We start from the raw sequence: 15,062 nt of genomic DNA, 5'->3' as shown, positions 1-15,062 counted from the left end.
GAGGATTGCAGCCAGTGGAGGTTTAGATGATATATTTAAGACTATTTTGGAAGAAATAAAGTTGTTTGAAATTTTGTGTTTCTTGGAACACTGAAACTGAGTCCATCCCACTAGTAACCATTTTCATGTATTTTATAATAATCATTTATACCATAAAATACAATAAATTTTATTTAAAAATAAGTGGGGTGGAGGAAGCCAGGTCTCGTATGTGCCTATAACACTGCAGAAACAGAGAAGTGTTGCTACAAATCTGAGGCCAACCAGGGCTACATGGTAAAATCTTGTCTCAAATGGGGGAAAGCAGAACAAACCATCAACCCCTAGCATTCTGTAGCATTGTACAGTATTGGGATACACGTGTCAATCAGTCGGCTGTCCACTGAGTGCAGATGAGTGGGAAATGTGTTCTAGAATCCTCATGCTGTGCCATGTTCGTTCCTTTCTTTCTTTCTTTCTTTCTTTCTTTCTTTCTTTCTTTTCCCTGGAGACAGGGTTTCTCTGTGTGTTGCCTTGGCTGCCCTGGAACTCATTTTGTAGACCAGACTAGCCTTGAACTCAGAGATCCACCTGCCTCTGCCTTCTAAGTGCTGGGATTGCAGGTGTGCGTCACCACTGCCCATCTTGTACCTCGTTTTTATGTGCAGTTGTTATTATTAATCCTCTCTGTTCTAGGCAGTTGGAGGTAGATGTTATTGCACACATTTTATAGATGGGGAAACTGAGGCCTGGCAAGTATTCATTTCTGAAGGTCATATGGGTGACCACTGATGGAGTTGCTTTCAATGCAAGTCTTTTCTGCATTCACAGATTATACTTTTAGTAACTATACCTCTTCCCTACATTTCCCGCCATATGCTTATATGGGGGAGAGTGTTGAGGCCTGAACCTAAAAGCCTCGCATACCAGGCAAGTGCTTTACCACTGAGCTCCACCCCTAGCCCGTAAGTAACTTTTGTCTTTTCCCTGATGTCATGGTCTTTATGGATTATGCAGCTGGTGACCAATAAGCCTAGTTGCTCAAAACTGACAGAGAACTCAGGGTGTAGGGCAGTTTGGGTGAGCTCCCGCCTGGAATGCGTGGGGTCATTGGCTCAGACTCAGGTGCAGGGAGGGAGCGAGAAAGAGACCGAGGGAGGAAGAATGGGAATTGTCACTGTGTCGCTGGGAAGATGAGGGAGGGATGCCAGTGAGCAGCTGTGGGGTTGAGAGGAAGAAAAGGCTCTCATCTGGGTGCTTATTATAAGCAGTTGCCTGTGTTTCTGCTCTGAGGCCCTTTGCAAGTGTGTAGACTTGGGGCCAGAGAGACTTAATCCTGAGCATGGCTGGAGAAACCCCACAGTGGTGCTAGTGTCTTAGATGGCTGGAAACTGCTTCTCTCAACTTAGACCCAGGAAGCAGGTAGCCTAATAAGTCTATAGCTAACTTCTTTCCAAAATTTTTAATTCTGTTTATTAATTTATTGTGTATGAGTGGCGGGGTGCCACTGTATGTGTATGGAGAGGCCATTCTCTCCTTCCAGCGTGTGGGTCCCTGCTCAGGTCACCAGCCTCTGGTGGCAAGTCCTTTACTTGCTGTGTTATCACCGGCCCCATCTTAACTATCTTGATTTCAAGACTTTAGAATCTAGAACACAGGAAAAATGCCAAAGAAGCATGAAATATTGATATCTGGTCCCATTTAAAATCTTAAAGATTCTATGGCAGTTCTGAAAACCTTTCAGAAATACAGGAATTCAGAACCTGACAAACCTCATTCACACTGGCTTAGCTCTTTAATTTTGCATCTGTTTGCTACCCCACCACCAGAAACAAGTATATGAGTCACTGTGTGTCTGTTACTCTGTGGGAAACTATGCAGTCTGCTAGGGGTCTGGAGAGACTGAAGATCTTTTAGAAGATAAACCTGAGCCTATAAAATTAATAGCTGTAAAATCCAAGCAGCGAGCGCCCTCTTGTGGTGACTAGGAGAACTTGCATCTTCTGTGCTTCTGTGGTTTGCCATAATGAACTTTACCTGAATCAAAATTGTTTCTTTTTAATAATAATTATGGTTCAGATTTCTAAGAGCTCCTGCAGGACTCTAGCATCTGTCCATTAAGACTGCTGTCAAGAGTCCAGCGTGGTCTACAAAACAAGTTATAGAACAGCCAGGGTTACAGAGAGAAACCCTGTCTCAAAAAACCACACACACACACACACAAACACACACAGAATTCCTGAGATTTTATTTAAAAACAAAACTGAGCCGGGCGTGGTGGTGCACGCCTTTAATCTCAGCACTCGGGAGGCAGAGGCAGGCGGATCGCTGTGAGTTCGAGGCCAGCCTGGTCTACAAAGTGAGTCCAGGATAACCAAGGCTACACAGAGAAACCCTGTCTCGAAAAACCAAAAAAAAAACCAAACAAGCAAACAAACAAACAAACAAAAAACCAAACAAACTGTCCATAGGCTGGACACTCTCTGATTCCCAGAGAACTGGAGTTTTATTCCAAGCACAGGCCCTGCTAATCTCTGTAGAAAGTCAGCAGTATTGGCTTCACTTCAACACTTTACCGCAACCTCTAATTTTGATACTGTGCTTAATTTATGCCATCAGTTTCTGAGGAACGATGGAGAAGGAACTATGTCATACTTTCAGTCAGTCCTTGGCATTTGTCATATAAAAGCCCCCCTTTTTCCCATATAAAATTATGAGAAGTAATTTGGGGACTTTCCAGAGAAGAGGACTGTCAGGGCATTGGAGATTCTGTAACAGTTTTCTAAAGTTCACGTTTGAAATTTCTCTTTGTACCAATAAGCATTCAAGTAATTGCATTATTTGGCAGTTCTGAATCTAGATAATTCTGTAGTTGGGTAAAGTAGGGACATCAGCCCAGGGGAGAGGATCCTGTTAGGTTAATGTGGATGCATATTTTATAGGCAGGAGGAGAGGAGAGGGTAACAGGGTTTCCGTTTCAGCATGAGCCTGGGCTGGCCTGCAGTGTGCATATCCTTTTTCCTAGGGAGAAAGCTGAGTGCAGGCCCATCACCTTCACAGTGTTCCCACTGCTAGTGTACGGGGCCAGGGGCCAGGCCTCCACCGCTCTCCTGGGAGTTTTCTTTATACAAGTAACAAAGTACTGTAAAGTGCATTTTAGCACTGATTAGACACTCAAAACCTGTCCTATGTCTGAACATTGCATAGTTCCATGTATATTAGATGCCAAACTGGCAACTCCTAGGCAGGAAATAGATCTGTGACTGACTGCCAGGGACCGGGAGCAAAGGGTTGGTGGGAGGGAGACGCAGAGTACCTGCTACTAGGTTAGGATTTGAATGCTAAAACTGTTCTGGAATCAGAGTGGTGACCACTGCCGTGGTGTGACTGTCCTGAGAACCTCTGTACTGTATGTACACTCAAGTTTAAGCTGCAAACCAAATGTTGATCCACAGGAATGAATAAAGTCAACAGAAAGGTAATCGCCCTAAAATCTCTTGGTTTTCGCAGAAATGTTGCTGGCTGCTCTAAGATGGGCTGAGGCATTCTTTTAATTTGTACTTGATTGTCCTGTCTCTCTCTTCACAGGGCCTCGGTGGGCTTCATGGAACATCGGCGTGTTTATCTGCATCCGATGCGCTGGCATCCACAGGAATCTGGGGGTGCATATATCCAGGGTAAAATCAGTGAACCTCGACCAGTGGACTCAAGAACAGATTCAGGTGCGCGCACAGCCGGTAGCTAGCCAGCTTTCTTGTTCCTGCGTAACAGCACTTCCAGGTGAAGGCTAGGGGAAAGCAAGAGGGAAATTCAGTTATCAAACACATTTATCAAATGCTAATTTTTATTTTATTGATTTATTTGGGACAGGATCTCATAGAGTAGCTAGCCCTGGGTGGCTTGGAACTCACAGAGATTTCCCTCTTGTTATCCTCTGGGTGCTGGAGTTAAAAGCATGTGCCACCACACTCAGCAAAGTGTTGTTTTTATTGGAGTTTTGAGACAAGCTGGCCTCTAACTCTTTCTGTACTTACCTCCGCCTCCCAAGTACTGGCTGAGGTTACATGTATGTCTTCCTATTAGATAAAATTATTATTCTATCAAGACTGTGACTATCTAGACCTTTGGCATTTACAGATATAACATTTGTAGTACTTAAAACAAAGGAACAAAACCACTCTCTGGCTGAGGGTATAGCTCCGTGAGGGAGCATTTGCCTAGACTGAAGGAAGTTCGCTGAGTTTGATCCCCAGCACTAAAAAGAACCAAACCAAAAACCTTCCAAATCGTAGCTGTTCCTTTCTCTTCCTTGTTCTAGAGACTGAGGCAGGGCCTCACACACCCTAGGCAGATGCTCTGGGCTGTGCCTCTGAGCTACACTTCCAGCCTTAGTGTAATGCTACAGCTAAAATGCACCATTAATCTTGCTTGCTGGTAGCATGGTGGCTGGGCTGGCACGTAAATTAATGCCTGCGATCTGCTCCTTGGTGTGGCTTCATTGTTCTTTATTCTCTCCTGGTACTGACCGCCCCGTCCCCTTGTCATTCTTCCTTTTTGGCTAGGGGGACTAAGGGAAGAGGAGCCAAAGAAAACCACTTGCCAAAGTTAATGGTAGAAGTGGGAGGGTTGGTTAAATTTGTGTCACAAGAGGCTTCAAGAATGACCGTTGTAGTTCTAAAATGCTGAGTGACAGCACCCTGACCAAAAGGAACATAAAGGAAAAAAGAGGGGGTTATTTGGCTTACAACTCTAGGGCCGAAGCCAGTACTTGGGGTAAGTGCAGGCAGGCGTTTGAGCTGCTAATCACATCACACCAAGAGGCAGAGCAGGGAGAAAGGAGCATGCAGCCTCTCAGCTATCCTTCACCTCTCTTATACTGTTCAGAAACTGCTGCCTAGAGGACGGTACTGCCCATAGTGCACTGGGCCTTCCTACATCAGTTAGCAATCAAGTCAGTCCTCCACAGACATGCCCACAGGCAGTCAGATGTAGGTAACACTTCGGGTGCTACTCTTTTCCCAGGTGACTCTAGGCTGTATAAACTTGACAGTTAAAACTAACCGGTACAGAAGTCTGTTTAAATGCTTAATGGGAATACACACTTATCAATAATAGAACTAAGTAAGTTATCTAAAAGTATGAGTTAGAAGGGCCGAGGATGTAGCGTAGTGGTAGAGCATTTGCTTACCATGTATAAGGCCCTGAGTTCAATTCTTAGCATTGCCAAAGGAAAAATTTTGTATTAACTTAGAGTTATAGCACCTATTAGTGCTGGCCCTGTAGAAATTTGATGGGTAGCTATGCTATGTAGCTTTGGTTTTCAAATGAATTATTCCTGAACTAATGGTTTCTCTGTGTAGCCTTGGCTGTCCTAGACTCACTTTGTAGACCGGGCTGGCCTTGAACTCACAGTGATCCACCTGCCTCTGTATTTGTCTCTTACTAGACACATCTTTTAATTAAAACAAAAACCTATTCAGGGCCTCAGAGGCTGAGAACACTGGCTGCTCTTCCAGAGAACTCGGGTTCAGTCCTCAACCCTGGCGTAGTGGCTACAACCGTCTGTAAGTTCAGTCCCTGGGGACCAGATGCCCTTTTCTAGCCTCCTCAGGCACACAGACACACCTGCTAGAAAGCCACCCACACACAGAGGCAAGAGGAAACAATAAAGTAGCCTATGGACAGGGAGAAGCTGAGAACCGACAAGTTGAAGTCTTGGTTCTGCCACTCTCTGAAGCTGGCTCCTCATCTGCACCCTGAGCCCTGGGTGACACGCATGCACGTCCTGGGCTGACCTCCTGTCTCTGCACTCTCTTTCATTGCAGTGCATGCAGGAGATGGGGAATGGAAAGGCAAACCGACTCTACGAAGCCCACCTTCCTGAGACCTTCCGGCGGCCCCAGATAGACCCGTATCTTTTCTCTGGTAGCTGGGTGCAGTTGTGGTGTTTGGGAAGAGCCAGGCTACTTTCCAGGCCCGAGAGAAGACAGAGCCATCTCAGCAAGAACTCTGGTTCTCCTCTTGCAACCAAAACAAAAAAAGCGCTTGTGTGCTGATGTTGGGACTGTCATGTAACATCACATAGGGAAAGCTCGGGAATTCTGGCCGCAGTGACTTCACTGTGAATCCTCCCAAAGAGTGACAGCTCCAATAGTTTCTGAATCTCTGAAACTATTGTCTGATGAAAAGAAAGGCTTACTGTGCTCTGTTGAACCCTGGCGATCGGCAATACTGGCACTGCTTTTTTAAATATCTTGTGTGAGAGTATTGGCTATTTTTGACCTGTTTATCAGTATTGCTCTTTCTCCATCCCTCAGCCAGGGATGACGAACACAGAACAAGCCCATTTCAAGGTAGGTTTTCCCAAGAAACTTTGCAGACTACCTTCTTAGGGTTTGACTTGGGTGGGTGTTAGTGGAACCTGTTAGGTGAAAGAGATCTGTCAGTCTGGCAGCAGGGCCTACGCTTGTTTTTGAGAGGCTTTTAGGTACCTTTGAAGTCTGTTGATCAAGGGCCTTAAAGCAGATAGATGACTGATTTCTTCCCCTGCATCCTACAATAGCCACCAATGCCAAAGCCTCCAGGGAAGGGGAATCCCACTTACTGTTGTCGTCACTCTAAAGGGAACTGAGGAAATGGTGATGATGCCTTCAGTAACCTTGAAGGGGGGATTTGAAGGTTTTGGTCAGGGGAGCTGTAAGTGAAGAAACAGGAGGCCTGTGGGGGAAACCAGGCAGGAAAGAGGAGAGCATCGCCGTGGGGGACAAATCGATCTTTTACACTCCCACCGTTGCATTTATCCTTAATAAGTGTTTGCAGAGCTGTTGAAGGATTTATTCGAGATAAATATGAGAAGAAGAAGTATATGGACCGAAGTCTGGACATCAACGTCCTTAGGGTTGGTTGTAAATCTTTCAGTTTTTGTTTACACTAGTAATTTACTTTTTAATCAGGCCAGGAAAGGAAGACTTGAAAGACTTCCATTTAATAAACAAAATACCGGTGAAGTACCAAAATGGTCCCAAATGGTCAGCTAATAAAGGTGAAAGCAACCTGTCATGGCAGTGCACACTTTAATTCCAGCCAAGGCGGGCAATCTGTGTGATTTTGAGGCCAGCCTGGCTTACACATTGATTTCAGGCCAGCCAAGGCTACATAGTCAGACTGTGTCTCAGATAAATAAGCAAGATAAGGCTTCAATAAATAAATAAATGTAAAAGTAGGAGGAAGTCAGGTGTTGGGTCAAGGCCATGATATGGCACGTGCATTGAACACATGCGTTGAGCCTAGCTCATGGACAGGCAGGACAGCTCCCTGCTCCACACTGAGGAGTACTGCTAACCTCTCTTCAGATCCTTTCCGCCCTCCCTCCTTTCCTTGTCTTTGGAGTTTGTGGGCTAGGCTCTCGCTGTACAGCTCAGCCTGACCGCACCTTCCTGCCGCTACTTTCCAAGTCCTGGGACTAGTGGTATCCCATCGGACACTGTTTATTTAAGTGTGTGCGTGTGTGTGCGCGAGTGTGTGTGTGTGTGTGTGTGTGTGTGTGTATACACGCGCGCACGCATGTGAGCACATGAGCATGAATGTCATGGTTTACACATGGAAGTCAGAGGATAATTTATTGGAGTCATTTCTCTCCTTCCACTATATAGATTCCAGAGAGTGTACTCAGAGTGATCATCAGCAAGGCCTTTACCCACAGAGCTATCTTTCTTTTCTTCTCTTCTTTTTATTTTTTCTGTTTTGTTTGTTTTTGTTTTTGTTTTTGTTTTTTCAGTTTTTCAAGACAGAGTTTTTCTGTGTAGCCCTGGAACTCACTCTGTAGACCAGGTGGTCGGGAACCCACTGAGATCCACCTTCCTCTGCCCCTCATGTGCTAGGATTAAAAGTATGCGCTACCACTGCCCAGCCTCCTGATTATCTCTTGAGATGGACATGTTGAATGTAATAGGTCAAGTAGAATGAATGTATTGTGTTTATGTATGTTTTAATGTATGTGTACATAGAGTTTTGTTTATAAATGAAGCTGAAAGAAGCAGGTCTAGTTAAATCATCAGTGTTTCCCTTCAGTCTGACCAGCATGTTCATATGCTGGTGGCCGATGCCATTGGACTAATTGCCAGTGGGACATTTGCTTTTTCCTGAGAAGAGTTTCAGAGGGAGTTGGGTACCAGTTGCCAAGTGTGTAACTACAACACACAGGAAGGGATGCAACATAGTGTTTGGATAAGTATGTCCACTGTTGATGACTGAGGAGGAAGTGGTAAAGATGGTGCTGTAGACCTTAAGTCAGCTTTAGGTGAGATTCTTCAGAATAATTGCTTTTTCCCCCCAGTCACAAAATTACAAGAGTACAAAGCTCTGCAGTCCTAGTGCAGGTCAAATCCACCTGTCATCCATCTGTCTTCTAGTTTTTATTTTACTGCTATTGTATACACTTTCTATTTTGCATTGCTGACAGCTAAACCCAGGGTTGCGCGTGCTAGGCAAGCACTTTACTGCTGAGCTTCATTGTTTATTCTTCATTGATTTTCTACATTGTTTATTTATTTATTCCCAGCCTTTGTTTATTCTAATGGATGATATAATAGCCAGTGATGTCACCATGTTTGCATGCCATTTCATGTAAAAAGCCTTCCCAGATAATGAAAAGTTAAGCTAATTAGGACCAGCTGTAGATGGATGTTTGGCACGGTATGAGAAGTGCGGTTGCCTGCTGAGCCTCAACAGGCAGGTAAATGCAGGGTAGTACATGTAGTTAGGGAAAAGGGATTCCTTCCCAACTTAATATGAAGGACTCCTCACAGTCACGTGGGAAACGGGCTTGCCAGTTAACATAACTGGTCCGAGAAAGATTAACCCCTTGTTCAGCTACACCCCAGGAGCACTGTCCAAAAGGATGTAGCAGCAGGGTGGGAAAGCTAGCTCAGCAGTCAGCAGCATGTGCTGTGTCCCAGAGGGTGAGCGCTCGGTTCCTAGCATCCACCTCAGGCAGCTCGCAGTTGCCAGTAGCTCTAGTTCTGTGAGACCCAACACCTACTTTTATCCTGTGTAGGCTCTTTGGACTCACATACACAATATACCTCCCCACACATGCATCCTACACATACTTTTAAAATAAAGCAAATCTTTTGAAAAAGAGTTTTGAACCAAAGTACACACATTTTCTTTTATTTGTCGAAAATAAAGCTTTGTTCATTGTGCTGAGGTATATGAAATATAATCCAATGGGGTCGGGGGTGGGTGCTGTGGCAGGAAGACACTGTCGCTCGTCCTGGCGTTGCTGCAGCCCTGCCTCACAAAACAAGTGTTTTCACATGGAGAGGAAATACTTCTTTTTAACTGAAACTTTCATATTTTTATTTGCTATGTTTGGATGTTTTTACGTTCTTGTTATAATGGGAATTAGCAGTTACTCCAGTTTCCAGTACCATAAAGAAAAAGAATATTTTCAGTAGCCAGGATGATGATAATATACCTATAATAGCAGCCTCTGGGGCCTGAAGCAGGAGACTTGCCACAAGGGTGAGATCTACATAGACAGTCTCACCAAAAAAATTAAAAAATAATTTTAAAAATTAAAAATTAAAAAAAAAAATAAGAAGAAGAGAAGAACATTTGTTAAATGAAAACATTTAAACAGTAAGTAACTGGCTTTAAAGAGATCAGTCAGCTTGTGTGCAATGCTAGTGAGGTAACCTACAATGCTGTGTGCATTAGTGTTCTGCTGAGGCATGGCCCAGCCCACATGGCTGCTTTTGGTTTTGTTTGGGTTTTGTTTTGTTGTTGTATTTGAGACAGCCTCACTATGTAACCCTGACTAGCCTGAAATTAGTGCATAGGCCAGGCTAACCTCAAGCTCATAGAGATCCACCTGCCTCTGCATCCCTAGAGCTGGGTTTAACGGTGTGCACACTACTCCCTTCAAAGGTCCACTTTAAAAATAGACAACCTGTTTGCAGCCTCAGGATGCAGTGTTCTGCTACCATGATGGCACCCATCTGCAATCCTAGCACTTCAGATGTAAAACAGAGACCAAAAAAATAGTGCTCTGTACTCCAGTGCCACACTATACATAAAAAACAAAATTATTTTTACAAGAACTATGAAAAGTAAGAGGAAGAACTCACTACTCTCACTGTCTCTCCTGGCGACTCGTCTGGGTGTGTTCCTTCTTCAGAGGCACAGCCAGACTCCAGTTCTAAAGATTGTCTCTGCACGCCACCCAGCAAGTCATGCATGCATGAGCTGTATTACTGTGCTAACTGCTGATCGCCTGCTGGGCAGACAATCTGGTTCTTTCCCCTTCAGGACTATTGTTATTTAAGGTTTGGGTTGTTTGTTTTTTTGTTTTTTGTTTTTTTAGTTGGTTGGTTTGGTTTTGGTTTTGGTTTTTGGTTTGAATTGTATAACAGAACCCTGGCTGTCCTGGACTTGCTTTGTAGACCAAGCTGGCCTCAAACTTAGAGATCCACCCACCTCTGCCTCCCAAGTGCTGGAATTAAAGGTGTGCGCCACCACACCTGGCTGTTACATATGACTTTTTGCATTAGGAGGCTGGTTATTGCGGCAAGGTCTTGCTGTGTATCCCAGACTGGCCTGGAACTGACTGTTCCCACACTGTCCTTGAACTGGAGAGCCCCTGCCTCCACATCCAACTGTTGGGATCCCAGGCCTAACCACCAAGCCCTGCTGGATTGTTTCTGTCTTTTATCTTCCTTTCCTTCTTTCTATTGTCTCCGTGTGGCCCTGGCTGCCCTGGAGAGCTGTAGACCAAGCTGGCCTCGAACTCATAGGAATCAACTTGCCTCTGCCTCCCGAGTACTGAAACTAAAGGCATTCGCCACCATGCCTGCCTTATTGTTTCTAAAGATTATTATGAAAGTCAAACTCAGTATTTCTTTCTTTGCCAATATATTTTCTAGAAGTTAAACTGTTTAATGCTGTTTTCTCAGCATTGTGAAAGAACTCAAGTTTTATTTCATGTCTACAAGCCCTAGGTATTACTATCAGTATCTTATCTGTAAAATTAATTTTAAATTGAGGGCTTTGATCACTAGTAAGACTGAATATGTTCATAGGGGCACTGTATATGCCTGTGTCCTTTAAATTACTGTTATTTGTGTGTTCTCTCTCTCTCTCTCTCTCTCTCTCTCTCTCTCTGTCTCTCTCTCTCTCTCCCCCCTCCCCCCCTCAGGCCCCTGGTGTGTGTGTGTGTGTGTGTGTGTGTGTGTGTGTGTGTGTGTGTGTGTGTATGTGAGCCATGTGCATCCAGGAACCTGTGGAGGTCAGAAAAGGGCATTAGATTCCCTGCAACTAGCCTTACAGGTGGCTGGGAGACGCTCATGCGGGTGCTGGGATAGAACCCGGGTCCTCTTACAGAAGCAGCAAGTGCTCTTAGCCACTGCGCCATCCCTCTAGCCCCTATGTGCCTATATTTTTAAAGTTATTTTGAGATTTTGTTTTTCAATGAGACTTTTTTTTGGGGGGGGGTGTTAAATGTGACCTATAGCTTTATATTATAATCTATGAAAAAATTGTAAATTACTTCTTAAATGATTCTCATCTTATTTCCTTAAGTTTTATTTTCTAGTTGTTAATCTTGAAACTAAGACTTTGTTTTGTTTTATTGGAGACAAGGTCTCACTGTAGCCCAGGGTGGCCTCAAATTCAGATAAAGCTTCCTGCACTAATCTCATAAATGCTAGGATTGCAACTGTCAGCTACTATGCCTTGTTTTCTCTTTCCTATCTTTTTTTCCTATTTATTTATTTATTTATTTATTTATGGAGACAGAGTTTCCGTGTAGCCGTGGCTGTCCTGAAACTCCTCTGTAAACCAGGCTGTCCTGGAACTCAGAGGTCTGCCTGCCCCTGCCTCCCACGTGCTGAGATTAAAGATGTGCATCACCACCACTACCAGCCCTTCTTTTGTTTTGTTTGTTGTTTGTTTGGGTTTGTTGTTGTTGTTGTTGTTGTTTTGTTTTCTCGACAGAGTTTCTCTGTGTAGCTGTCCTGGACTCGCCTAATAGACCAGGCTGGCCTTGAACTCACAGAGATTTGTCTGCCTCTGCCTCCCTGAGTGCTGGGATTACCGGTGTGCCCTGATGATGCCCAGCTTGCCTGTGAACTTTTGTTTTTGTTTTTTGTTTTTCGAGACAGAGTTTCTCTGTGTAATGTAAGACCCCCAGCACGGTGGTCTTAACGTGGAGACCCCCATCAAGAACCAGCGAGACCAAGGTTTCGGTTGCAACATGCAAGAGGCTTTATTGCAGGGGGACGGGTACCCGGGCGTCTCAGTCTCTGGAGAGGCTGGCGCGCCGAGCGAGTCTTTCGGGGGGCCTTTTATAGGGATTTTAGCGGGAAGCGCGGGTACAGAAGCGAGAAGCATAGTTACAGGGCTCTGATTGGTAAATTTAAATGAGGCGAGGTTATGGCCCGGTCATCAGATGGGCTCTAGGAACAGGGGAGTTTACCTGTTCTCTGGGCCAGGTGGCCGACCATAAATATCTTGTTTGACAAGGACAAACTGTTTCTGTTATCTCGGCATGCTTTTATCTTTTTCCTCTGGGCCCCAGGCCTTATCTTATCCCGGGAACCTATTATTTTAGTCTTGCCTTGCAAGATAGCGTTACTGCTGCTATGCTTGCTATGGCGGGTGCACAGGGGAGGAGGGGGGTCTTACATGTAACAGCTCTGGCTAGCCTGGAACTCACGGATATCCACCTGCCTCTGCCTCCCAAGTGCTGGGATTAAAGGCATGTGCCACCACCGTCCAGCTGCCTGTAAACTTTTTAAATGCAGGCAAGTTTGTGTCGCCGCCCAGCCTTTAGCTATGTTTCCTGATTTAAAAAAAAAAACAACGAAGTGAAAGGGCTGGAAACATGGTCCACTGGTTAAGAGCACTTAATGCTTTTTTTGGGAGGGTGAGGGTGGGGTTTCGAGACACAGTTTCTCTGTGTAGCCTTGGCTGTCTCGGACTCACTTTATAGGCCAGGCTAGCCTTGGACTCACATTGATCTGCCTGCCTCTGCGTCCAGAGTACTGGGATTAAAGGTATGCAGCACCACACCCAGCTGCACTTGATGCTTTTGCAGAGGACCAGAGTTCCAAAGAGCAACAACACCTAAAAGGGACTTCCTCGTTTGGGCTTGTTGGCTGGAGGTTCTTTGTTGTATAGCTAGACTGCTCTCAAACTCAAAGTCTTCTTGCCTCAGTGGTCCCCGTGCCGGGGTTCAGGCTTTCGCCACCATGCCTGCCTTTAGCCCTTACCTTTTGTGTTCTTTTGGCTTTCTATAGTTATGTATAACACACAGGAGATAAAGGGCACAAATGGGTGGCAACTTTCAACTCACAGTGATGAGTAGATCAGGCTGATGAGAAGAGTGGGGGCTTAAAATGTGTGGTCTGCCTGCCTCAGTGTGGAGGTTAGTGAGCAGCTGTGGTCACACCCACACCACGCTGGCTAAACTGCTGCGTCAGGATCTTTAGGAAACTCTGATGTCGTGCTTGCATTTGGATTGTAGCTCCTGAAACACTAACGGTGCTCATGCTAGGATGTCATTGTCCTGTTAAATCATTTTAGAAAGAAAAGGACGATAAGTGGAAACGAGGGAGTGAGCCTGCTCCAGAGAAAAAGATGGAACCTGTTGTTTTTGAGAAAGTAAAGATGGTAAGTGGGGAACTTCTTCCCATGTAGGTGTCCTCGTGTTCACGTGTATGGAGGAGGGTGGGTGGGCGGCGGCGTGGCAGTGAGTGGGTGGGAAACCGTAGTGCACGTAGAGATCACCTGCTGCTTGTGACTCATGTGCTCCACAGCTTCTCTTGCTCTCTCACTTTCTATCGCCCATTGTCTTTCCTTACCCACCTCTTCTCCAAAGCCCTGGAACTCCTGCAGATCAGGCTAGCCTTGAACTCACAGAGACCTGCCTCCCACCTGCTGAGATCAGTGGTGTGCCACACTGCAGCTAGCTTACAGGTCTTCTCTGTGTGAGGCGGCTAGATGGAAGCCTGCGAACTGGATCTTTCCCTTCTGCGCAAGATACACATCCCCTGCCAGCGTGTGATGGCAGTGTGTTACCTTGTAGGCAGGTGTTCCCTCTGTGTTAGCCTCCATTAGACCTCTTAGCTCGTCTCCCCGTTGCAACTTGAGGGGTCCAGAAGTCAGGTCATGCTCCCTGTTTTCCCATGGCACACACTGGCTGGGTAGTAGATCCTCTAGGGGATTATAATCTTAAGAGAAAAGAGTCTCAGTTATTTTTTTAAAGGCTTATTTTTGTGTGTTTGCCTGCATGTGCATGTGCCCCACACATGTGCCTGGTGCCTGCAGAGAATAAAAGAAGGCATTTGTGCCCTAGAACTAGAATTGCCCTGTGAGTGCTGGAAACTAAACCTGGGGTCCTGTGTTCTTGGTTTGTTGGTTTGTTTTTCTTTTTTTGGTTTTTTGAGACTGGGTTTCTCTGTGTAACCTTGGCTGTCCTGGACTTGCTTTGTAGACCAGGCTGGCCTCGAACTCACAGAGATCCACCTGCCTCTGCCTTACCTCCCAAGTCCTGGGATTAACGGCGTGGGCCACCACGCTTATCTGGGTCCTGTGTTCTTAATCACTGAGGCATCGCTTGATCCTCAAGAGAAGGGTTTTATCCTGCTCCTGAAGGAAGAGCTTTTACATCACTGTGCATCTGTGGCCTCAGTCCATTGCGATTATGGCAGAGCGAATCGGGACTCTTTAAAGTGATCTTTAGAATAAAGTAAAAGGTTTCCTAAACAAAATGAGAACTTTGTTGGATCCTGACTTTTTCTTTAGATAAAAAATAAAACTGAAAAAAAAAAAACTGAGCTGGGCTAGCTCACGCCTGTAATCCCAGCACTTTGGAGGCAGAGGCAGGAGGATGTCTATGAGTTTGAAGCCAGCCTGGCTTACATAGTGATTTCCAGGATAGCCAGAGCTACATAGTGAGACTGTGTCTCAAAAACAAACAAACAAAAATGTGTTATTTATTTATTTATTTTGGGGGATGGGGTGCACGTGTTGTAACACACACGTGGAGGTCAGAGGACAACCTGTGGGTGTCCATCCTCACC

General features: G+C 45.3%; 1 protein-coding gene across 1 annotated transcript in view; it reads left to right on the top strand.

Annotated features, from left to right (window-relative positions):
* SMAP2 (small ArfGAP2) overlaps positions 1 to 15,062 on the top strand; it is a 52,320-nt gene that overhangs the window by 29,423 nt on the left and 7,835 nt on the right. Inside the window, exons 2-5 of the mRNA XM_084784888.1 lie at positions 3,568 to 3,701; positions 5,805 to 5,890; positions 6,799 to 6,877; positions 13,564 to 13,650. Of these exons, the coding sequence (XP_084641014.1) occupies positions 3,568 to 3,701; positions 5,805 to 5,890; positions 6,799 to 6,877; positions 13,564 to 13,650 (386 nt within the window). The remainder of the gene's footprint in view (positions 1 to 3,567; positions 3,702 to 5,804; positions 5,891 to 6,798; positions 6,878 to 13,563; positions 13,651 to 15,062) is intronic.

The sequence above is a fragment of the Acomys minous genome (assembly GCF_964271855.1).
Source record: "Acomys minous genome assembly, chromosome: 6".
NCBI classification, from domain to species: Eukaryota; Metazoa; Chordata; class Mammalia; order Rodentia; family Muridae; genus Acomys; species Acomys minous.
This window is presented reverse-complemented; position numbering and strand designations above follow the sequence as displayed.